General features: G+C 38.7%; 1 protein-coding gene across 1 annotated transcript; it reads right to left on the bottom strand.

Annotated features, from left to right (window-relative positions):
* Nucleotides 1–5,773: 5,773 nt before the first annotated feature.
* LOC140172205 (uncharacterized) lies at nt 5,774–10,778 on the bottom strand. Its single transcript, XM_072195523.1, has 7 exons — nt 10,595–10,778; nt 9,325–9,360; nt 8,790–8,891; nt 7,981–8,268; nt 7,167–7,214; nt 6,523–6,624; nt 5,774–5,983 (listed from the first exon to the last, which is right to left on the bottom strand). The coding sequence occupies exons 1-7, from the start codon at nt 10,652–10,654 to the stop codon at nt 5,855–5,857; spliced, it is 765 nt and encodes a 254-aa protein (XP_072051624.1). The 5' UTR covers nt 10,655–10,778; the 3' UTR covers nt 5,774–5,854.
* Nucleotides 10,779–10,992: the final 214 nt, after the last annotated feature.

Here is a 10,992-nt window from a genome sequence, read left to right as displayed (position 1 = left end):
AGTGGTTAGAGCGTCATATTACTAATCCGAGCTTCTGATTTTTTGGCTCCCAGCTTGGTGGTCATCTGATTTGTTTTTCAATGTTTTATCAAAATGTTATTGTTAGGCCTATAAATCAAGGATAACACAATTTTATAAATCCATTGGTATTGTAATACTATTTTCAGCACAGCAAAATGGTTGATTTTCAGGCATGCAGGGAAATGTCCTGTTTATTAATATTAGTCATTCAAATTTATATACTTTTATCATTATCATAGGCCCTTAGCTGTTAACTATATTTCACATTTAAAATTAACGATAAATTTGGCAACTACGTCAACATTTACGCCCAAGAGTCAATAAAGGCGTCTCACTCTTTGCCATCCCCAATTTATTCGTTGGGGAGCGGATTTACCCAGCTCCTTCTGGCTACGCCACTGGAAACAGACCAAGCATGTCATCAACACACTCATCAGTAGTAGATAACATATCATACCAAGTATGAAATGTACTCCCTCATCAGCAGTAGGTAGCATACCAAGTATGTTATCCACACTCTCATCAGTAGAAGATAACATAACATGTCATACCAAGTATGAAATGTACTCCCTCATCAGCCATTGTCATCCACACCCTCATCATCAGCAGCAGATAGCATACCAAGTATGTCATCCACACCCTCATCAGCAGTAGATAGCATTTACGGTACCAAGTATGAAATGTACTCCCTCATCAGCCATTATCAGCAGTAGATAGCATACCAAGTATGTCATCCACACCCTCATCAGCAGTGTATACTATACCAAGTATGTCAACCACACCCTCATTAGTAGTACATAGCATACCAAGTATGTCATCCACACCCTCATCAGCAGTGTATACATACCAAGTATGTCAACCACACCCTCATTAGTAGTACATAGCATACCAAGTATGTCAACAACACCCTCATTAGTAGTACATAGCATACTAAGTATGTCATCCACACCCTCATCAGCAGTAGATAGCATACCAAGTATGTCATCCACACCCTCATCAGCAGTAGATAGCATACCAGGTATGTCATCCACACCCTCATCAGCAGTAGATAGCAAACCAATTATGTCATCCACATCCTCATCAGCAGTAGATAGCATACCAGGTATGTCATCCACACCCTCATCAGCAGTAGATAGCAAACCAATTATGTCATCCACATCCTCATCAGCAGTAAATGGCATATCAGGTATGTCATCCACACCCTCATCAGCAGTAGATAGCAAACCAATTATGTCATCCACATCCTCATCAGCAGTAGATAGCATACCAGGTATGTCATCCACACCCTCATCAGCAGTAGATAGCAAACCAATTATGTCATCCACATCCTCATCAGCAGTAAATGGCATACCAGGTATGTCATCCACACCCTCATCAGCAGTAGATAGCATACCAAGTATGTCATCCACACCCTCATCAGCAGTAGATAGCATACCAGGTATGTCATCCACACCCTCATCAGCAGTAGATAGCAAACCAATTATGTCATCCACATCCTCATCAGCAGTAGATAGCATACCAGGTATGTCATCCACACCCTCATCAGCAGTAGATAGCAAACCAATTATGTCATCCACATCCTCATCAGCAGTAGATAGCAAACCAAGTATGTCATCCACATCCTCATCAGCAGTAGATAGCATACCAGGTATGTCATCCACACCCTCATCAGCAGTAGATAGCATACCAAGTATGTCATCCAAACCCTCATTAGTAGTACATAGCATACCAAGTATGTCATCCACACCCTCATCAGCAGTAGATAGTATACCAAGATAGATAGTAGATAGTATATCATCCACACCCTCATTAGTAGTAAAAAAAGGTAGATATTTATATAGCGCTTTATGCCGTAAACAGCCTCAAAGCGCTTTACATTTATTCCGCCGTCATTAGAATAATCGGAACCACAATTGCAGCCTACAAATGGCACAGGGTTCATCAGTACAACGACTGTGACTACCCCTATACAGCTTCCCATTGCACCTGGGTGGGGTGAGGCAAGCGAGGCAAAGCACCTTGCCCAAGGGCACAACACGGTGGCGGGACGGGGACTCGAACCCACGCACGTCGAGCAAGCTCTCAGTCAGATTATGAGTCCAAGGTCGTATCCACTGAGCCACCGTGTACGCGAAAGTAGCATACCAAGTATGTCATCCACATCCTCATCAGCAGGAGATAGCATACCAAGTATATCATCCACACCCATATTAGTAGTACATAGCATACCACGTATGTCATCCACACCCTCATCAGCAGTAGATTGCAAACCAAGTATGTCATCCACATCCTCATCAGCAGTAGATACGGTAGCATACCAGGTATGTCATCCACACCCTCATCAGCAGTAGATAACATACCAAGTATGTCATCCACACCCTCATTAGTAGTACATAGCATACCAAGTATGTCATCCACACCCTCATCAGCAGTAGATAGCATACCAAGTATATAATCCACACCCTCATTAGTAGTACATAGCATACCAAGTATGTCATCCACATCCTCGTCAGCAGTAAATGGCATACCAAGTATGTCATCCACACCCTCATCAGCAGTATATCGCATACCAGGTATGTCATACACACCCTCATCAGCAGCAGATGGCATACCAAGTATGTCATCCACATCCTCATCAGCAGTAGATAGCATACCAGGTATGTCATCCACACCCTCATCAGCAGTAGATAGCATACCAAGTATGTCATCCACACCCTCATCAGCAGTAGATAGCATACCAGGTATGTCATCCACACCCTCATCAGCAGTAGATAACATACCAGGTATGTCATCCACACCCTCATCAGCAGTTAGATATCATACCAAGTATATCATCCACACCCTCATCAGCAGTATATCGCATATCAACTATCTCATACACACCTAGACTACTCCGTAGTCCACTTGCCCACTGCCACTCTGGATATTGTATTTAAGCTTAAAACTCTGATTTAATTAATGTGTGCACAATTGATAGATTTTCACAACTGATTTTTTTCAGTCACCGTACTCCCTCTGTTTGTTAGCTTCCCAAGTGGACTACTGACTTTGACTTGCGGTGAAAATTCTTAACACGGGACTCCATGGTGAGTTAGGCCAATTTCTGGCCTAACTAAAATTGGCCATGATGTAATGCATCTTTAAATGGATCTGGCTTGTGATTGGTCGCCCAGATCTCGTTATGGTTTAAATCGTCCGGGCACCTGTCATTACCATTAATAACTACATGGTACACAACTATGCGGCCTTTGTGTTGTGTAATTGCATGAGCGCGTCAGTAAGTGCATGAGCGCGTCTTGTATTTGCTTGCGGTTAAATTGGATTGATAAACAAGTATGATTGACTGTGCGTGTGTTAGGGACTTTGCCCGTTCAAAGTCCCGTTTAGAATGCAATGTACATAGTCGATATTTAACTTGGACTTTTGCGATTAATAAACTGGTAGATTCTAAAATCAGAATTGTTCAGTATTGAAGTGCCAATATTATTATGACATTATTATATGTTGCATTCAATAATATAAGCCAACGTACACTTTACTTTTACTGTCACTAATATAATTATATAAACTTTTTCTTCACAATTTTATACTAGTATTTTGATGTAATAAATATCAGTATAATTTCGAGTTCAACTGAATGATTTCATCATGATTAATAACATGGTTTTATTTATCAAAAATCGACTATGGCATAGTCTATAAATAAGGTAACTCCTATGTTGCATTTTGATGTGGCAGTCTTGTCCATTATCATTGGACACTGATGGGTACCAATCATTTTGATACACCCTGTACTTACCAGATCTTTGGCAACAGTATGTTCAGTGGCCGCACCAGGAATTGTTTTCGGGGGGGAGAGGGTCAAAGTGAATTTCAGGGGGGGGGGGCAAGACCAACCAATTTTGCCTTAAAACGGGTGGGGGAAGAAAATATGGGCGGAAATGCCCCCTTGACTCCCCTCTTTTGTGCCACCAATGAGTAATCTTAATGCTCCCCTGTATTATGGCTTTACCCATATCTTCCATAACTGGAGCGTGTATTACAAATGGAAGTTACCCAATTATTGTCTATTCTATTCAAAATTGGTACTCCCTCTGTGGCAGACTTCAGCAAAATCTTCCACAGGGGTATTGTGGATTTTAAATGGAATAGCCCAATGTGAACAGAGCAAGAACAATTTAGACAAAATCAACATTACATGTAATTTTACTTGTATGGATATAAATATATATATATATATCCTATTTTAATTGACATGATTCTGTAAAAATTATGATTTTTTTTAATCATGATAATTTTTTTAATCGACATGTTAATAATTTATGAAATGGTATAAAAGTTGGTTGTATCGTTGCAAAATTCTCATAAAGAAACATTTTTAAAGACCTGTGTAATTTATATTGTGTGTGAAAACCATCCCTCCTGATAAAATTTGCAATCAACTACAATTCTGCTCATTAGGCCAAAAAAAAGTTGTTTGATTGTACTCCACCGACTGACCTTCAAATTCCACAACCAAAAACCGTAAAAATGACACTGAATAATGAAAACTGCTGAAAAAGATGCCGTGGGGCTAAAATGTGGCCCCAAAGTATTATTGTCTATTTTAAAGTCATTTCCAATGACTTCTACGCTCCGTGAAGTGTGCATGAGCTTGAAACCTCCGGATATATGGCAATTATTTTTTGAAGGCAGACGACGAGAGATTTCAGAACAAAAGACTGGTCCATGACTGCAAGTGGAAGTCACTGAATGCATACGAATCAAGCTATATACAGTTTTCTGTATGGCATATTGTATTCTGGTTCGGCCAAAGGTAAAAACAGGGATGAAAACAAGCACTGACTTAATTTCCTGAAACTGTTTTAACATTTCCTGAAAATGTGTATTTCCCTATACTTTGTACAGGGAATATCTAAGCAAAATTTCCTGAAATCAGGACATTTCCTGAAGATTTACATCCCTGTAAAAAAAAATCTGACCGACCGACCCTACCTTTTTGAACCAGTTGAAGTACAACCAAACAATTTTTTTTTGCCTTATTGATGATCTTTATCTACCTTAATCCAGATTGAAATCATTATAAATCGTATTCAAGTTATGAAAAATTTGATATATATATCCCTCCCTGGGAGGGACCTGGTATAACAATATTTCTACCAACCTCAATATTTTAATCAGATGGTTGAAGTAAAACCTGCTCTAAGTTATATGAAAAGGTTTATTAGATTGAAATTTGGATTGAATTCTCTAATTTAAAAAATGGGAAAATGTATGTATGTCCAAAATATTTATTTATGAATTTTTATACTTGAAGGCAGAAATAAAAAGAAAAAAAGATTGCGTCTGACCTCCTCATCAGATCAAACTCCCTGTGGCAAGTGATGGTCAGCATAGCGTAAATAGGGTGGCGCCTTCCCTAGTTACGCTATGCTTAACCAATCACAGGCCGCGGGGAGTTTGATTGACAGGAAGACAAGACGCAAACTAGTTCTTTTTATACTGCTTTGGAGTGTAATTTTAATTTGATTTACAGATTAACGAACTAAAATAAAAACTAAATGCAATGTTGTATAAAAGTAGGTTTAAAAAAATCTATCCCGAAATACTGGAATGGGAACAAAATATGAAAAAATGAATTTTTTTTTACAGGTGGAGAAGATAAAAAAATCCTGAATTATATTTTTCCTGAAAACCTATATCCCCGTAAATGACAAAAAAACACAACAACTATTATACTATATAAAAGTGGGTAGAATATGACATGGTTGGTACAAACATCATTATACCAGGCCCCGACCCCATTTTCCCACTCCAGATAAAAACAAATAAATTAGGAAATTTCAATTACACTAGTGAATGATACTGATTCTGAAGCTGGTTGAGACTGTTGAAATGCCTCAATCTTAGTACTGTCTTCTTGTGAATCTTGTCCTGAGTTGCTCTGTGCCTGAATGGATGCCTGTAAGGGGATATCAATAAATATGATGTAAAATTCAAAACATAAAAATGGTGTATATAGGACTCGACTCTATCAAGCAGATTGTTGCAAGGTGTTTTCAGTAATGAGGTAATTTACTTTTAAAATCCTGCTTTTTATTGTTCAAAAAGTCATTCTTTTAATCTATAACTGCTTTCTAATAAAAATCTCTTTACCATCAAGATTCAACAACCTTAAATTGATATTAAGCTTGATTGGGTCACACCAGGCTCGTACACAGGACTTTTTTTTTTGGGGGGGTAGAATGTCACTCCAAAATGATGACTATTCTCCCGAAAAATTTCTTGCATGCAAAAAGTGAACTTCCCCCCAATAATTATATAGTTTTGGTCTCCTTTTTACCTGATACACACTGATAACCTGCAATTATTATGCATCCCGGGTTATGCATAAATATTCTTTCAATGTCAAGTCACTTTCTATACAGTGTTTGTGCTCAACACCTGAATTTAGAAATCTAAGATTGTCTTTACTTCATTATTATATTATTAGCCTCTAACCTGTTGTTCTTGGGCGGCCTGGTGTTCTTCGGCGAGCCGTTGTTCTTGGGCTGCCCTAACAGAAGAGGCTAAGAATATGGAGAAATCCTTGCAAGCAGGAGGCTGGAAAAATAACGATGAAGATTATCATGATGATGATGATGATGATGATGATTGTGATAATAATGATTAATAAAAAGATAATCGCAATAAATATTACGGTCAGAAACATATATTGCGAATTCAATTAGGTTTATCTATAATAATTTAGGGAGTTGGAAAACTTATTGTGATAAACATATGGCCTATTCAGTGATTTGCTCATCTGGACGATCGTAATAATCATCAAAATTCAGATTTTAGTACCTTTGTCATTGTCATAGATGTGCTAACATTCAGGCGAAAACCGTGTATTTAAGACAAAATAAAGCATTTACATGAATCTGTAATACTGACAGTATATAAATTAGCTACATGTATTTGAATGGGGCTTTAACCACTACTGGTTTCTTAGCCAAAAATTTTCATTTCAATAATACCAATTAACTTATACTTCACTTTTAAGCAATTTATTAACAATTTAATTTTGTTAACACTTGCGCTGGGATCCCTGAATAGGCCTTTAAATGACATGGTAGCAAGCAAATTTTTTGTTATGGATTTACCTGAGTAGCTTTGGTAGCTGTTTTCTGTGTTGGCGCAACAGGTGCATACTATAAAGACAAGAAAGAACAATATGAGTTTGACATTAACCCCATGAGAACTACCTGCCGATTGGCCAAAATGAACATTGTGTCCAATTTTGAAACAATCAAGGAGGGTATTAAAAAGGTCATTTGCAAATGCAAGTTTGACCATAAATAGTTTAAAGCCTAGTCATTATTGGTAATTGAAATGAGCATTTCAAGTTATCAACCAATCAGAAATGCCGTTAGATGACCAGTAGTGTCCAGGGGGTTAATTATGCAGTCATGTCATCAGAAGGGCTACATGAATGAAGAGAGTGGGTGCCATGGGGAAGCATTACATTTATGCAATGTAAATCATACACTATAGGTCACACTGCACATTCATCTAATCTTTCCAATCTTCGTAATAAGTCCAACATTGAGCACAAACAGCCTAAAGATCTACAACCAATACTTTAGGAATCATATCATTAACACCCATATAATAATGCTTTACAGCAGTACAAAAGTCAAATAATCTATTAGTCTTTTGTAATCATAGATTGGTATTTGAAATGAATATTGCAATTTTCAAATGCCCAATTGACAAACTGCTACAAAAATCAAAAGTTTGGTGACTGCTAGTAGGGATAAATAAGTAAGTATGAAAGCTTGGGTAGTAAAAGAACTGAAAAGGCTCATCATCCTTCCAAATCTCTCTTGTGTGAAAATTGATGAAATGGTTCACACTTTTCAAGTTGTAAAAACATAACAAATATTGTTCAAAATGTGATGTTTTGTTATACATTACTTGTGTCATTATAGCATCTTGCTGTGCTTCCTTGGCTCCCCGTGATTTCTTAGCAACCTTTGCTTTCTTTGCTTTCTGTTTTTTCCTGGCTCCTTGTGCTTTCTTGGAAACATGTTCTTCCTTGGCTTGTGGCTGTGGTACAGGGTCAGATGTAAGGATGGTATTGCAGTCAGTCTTTGGTGCAGGGAGCTTGGCTCCTTGTGCCTTCTTGGAAACATGTTCTTCCTTGGCTTGTGGTACAGCGTCAGATGCAAGGATGGTGTTGCAGTTAGTCTTTGCTGCATGGAACTGTAACAAGTGTCAAATTAATAGATAAGGCAATAATTTAAAGTCCTTCTTAAGTTGAAACCTTTGAAAACCTAATGTGGAATGCATTTTTTTGAGATTTACGATTTATGCTATTTTGACGTTTAACTATGTCAGGCGTGATAATTTCGTGCGGTGGATTTGAACCAAAAAAAAAGCATCTGAAGAAAACTGAAATGTACTCAATCCAGCGGGAATAATGCGCAAAAAGCGAGCAAATTTACGTACTAATGCACGTGGGAGCCGGGAGCTTTGAGACAAATTATTACATTAAGATGGCCTAACTTGATGATAACTTGAAATGTCACATGATGCAAAACTGATGAAGCAAGAGAACTAGAAAGATTAATATCCCTCCAAATCTGTCTTGTATTAAATTTATGCAGTTTGGTGTTGCTGTATTTTGAATGGTTTATTCTAGTCAATTTGTAAAAAAACACAACATATTGTTCATGTATCCAAAGGTGTACACAGACAACATGTACCTTTTGTTTCTGGCCTACCTGTTGTGCTCGGGCGACCCGGCGTTCCTGTGCTGCCCGTTGTTCCTGGGCTGCCCTAACAGAAGAGGCCAAGAATATGGAGAAATCCTTGCAAGCAGCAGGCTGGAAAGATGATAATAATGATGAAGATTATAATGATGAAGATTATCATGATGATACCAGTTGCGTAGCGTGGATCATCATAATGGGGGCACCGACCATGATTGGGGAACTGGGTCTGGTGGGGGACACAGGCCATTTTTGGCAATTTGCCCATGGGCATGGGGGGGGCGGCAAAGTGAATTTCGGGGTGGGGGGAACAAATAAACAAATTTTGGCCAAAATTGCCACAAAAAGAGGACATTGTGTAATATTCTGGTTTTTGCCTTGAAAGTTGGGGGGGGGAGCAAACTGGGGAGTGGGGCAAGGAGAACACTTCAATATGAAATGGATATATAATAGCCGTAGAGCTGGCTCTTTCACAGTAAGGGGCATTTGTTGAGAGCAAAATATAAAAAAACTAGCGAGTAGCAAGCAAATGTTTTTTATGCATTACCTGTGTAATTTTTCCAGATGGACCGACTGGTGCATTCTAAGATAAGAAAGAGCAAAGTGAATTTTACATCATAAATTATGCAATCATGCATCAGCAGGGTTAAACTGGAGAGTCAAAACTCCAAATAGTGGGTATTCTATGTAATAGTGTACCTCTATCTGGGGGGGGGGTGACACTTCAATATGAAATAAATCATAATACTATTTACAGAGTGTCCTTCCGTCCGCGCGTTATCGCGTCGCGCATAGCGCTTTCGCTGAGTCCGCGCGCTATTGCGTCGAGCGGAGCGCTTGCGCTGAGTCCGCGCGCTATCGCGTGCACGCGGATCGCTTTCGCTGAGTAGCAACGGGTAGCAGTGTGTGCAACTGAAAGCATTAGGCCTAACAGTGTGACTACCAGGTGCATCTCATCCGACCAATAGGCATATTTCAATACGGAACGAGTGCATAGGCCTATTTCAGTAGAACATGACTATTTCCGTGGTCCTCCAGAATGGTTAACATTAAAATAATCAGTTATGGTAAGGCATTATAACCCGTTATATTAGGCGTTATTGCGTTTACTAATTTCGGGGTATTTTCGGGATCCTCCTTGGAAGACGTAGGCCTAGGCCTATATCATAGTAGTCAAAAAGGTCAGGGCAGGTATATATTGGTAACGGGTGTTGGGCAATTAGAGATAGGCCTACTACAAGAACTGCCCGATCCGAGAACCGCGAAATCTAGTATAATATAATAGGTGTAGGGCTGGCACTTTCACAGTAAGGGGCATTCGGTGAGAGCAAAATGTAAACAGTATTGGGTCATTGGGTGAGAGCATGATTTTTGGCATTCGCTGAGAGCAAAATGTACAACATATGGGGTCACTGGGTGAGAGACAGACCGTTTGGATCTAAATTAGACAGTTTGGATCTAAATTAGGGGGCATTGGATGAGAATAATATTATGATGTTCTTTTGATTGGGGTCTTTGGGTGTGAGCCAAAAGAAGCCTACAGAGGGAGTAGGGGTTTCAAAATGATTAACCGTGACCAATTACATTTGAAAACATGCTCCCCCTGTTGAAGATATTTCCAAAAAAAAATTTCCATAAAATGTAAACCAGCATGTATGAGCGATGAAATGAAGTATGGGAGTTAGAAAAATTGAAAAATTTACCAATCTCAAAAAGGATGATTCCTATTCTAAGTACAGTGAAAAGATATTCCTATAATAAAAATCAATTGACGATTTCTCTTTTATTTACATGCCCCTAGTACAGTATATACTTACCATCGTTACCTGGACTGGCTCTAGTTCCTTGGTTTGCTGTTGTTTTGGTGCTACCTGCATGTTCTTGGCTGACTCATGTTCCTGGCCTGCCAGGTGTTGTTGGGCTACATGTGGTTGTGGTAGAGGGCCAGTTGCGTAGAAGATCTTTGATACAGGGAGCTGTAGCAAGTCCAATTATAAGACAACTTGATAAATAAAATGTCGACATTAATTTACGAACATAATACCCATGATTCTAAATAATATCGCTAAACAGTGCATAAATCTTACATTTGTTTTCATATTGTTATGCATAAATTCTCGTGAATTATAAAATGGATCAACCTGCACAGCATCACACTGTTAACAAACCCTGTATGCAGGTATCTTCCACTAACTGTTCCTGTTGAATCACCATT

The sequence above is a fragment of the Amphiura filiformis genome, chromosome 15 (genome assembly GCF_039555335.1).
Source record: "Amphiura filiformis chromosome 15, Afil_fr2py, whole genome shotgun sequence".
NCBI classification, from domain to species: domain Eukaryota; kingdom Metazoa; phylum Echinodermata; class Ophiuroidea; order Amphilepidida; family Amphiuridae; genus Amphiura; species Amphiura filiformis.
This window is presented reverse-complemented; position numbering and strand designations above follow the sequence as displayed.

Bases quoted from the DNA above. Each gene is read 5' to 3' on its own strand.
- LOC140172205 (XM_072195523.1), bottom strand. From the start codon at position 10,654: ATGCAGGTAGCACCAAAACAACAGCAAACCAAGGAACTAGAGCCAGTC. The intron at 8,269-8,789 runs GTAGGCCAGAAA...CACTTGTTACAG, and splicing joins GGGTCGCCCGAGCACAACAG to TTCCATGCAGCAAAGACTAA. The intron at 6,625-7,166 runs GTAAATCCATAA...TTATTTTTCCAG, and splicing joins CAGCTACCAAAGCTACTCAG to CCTCCTGCTTGCAAGGATTT.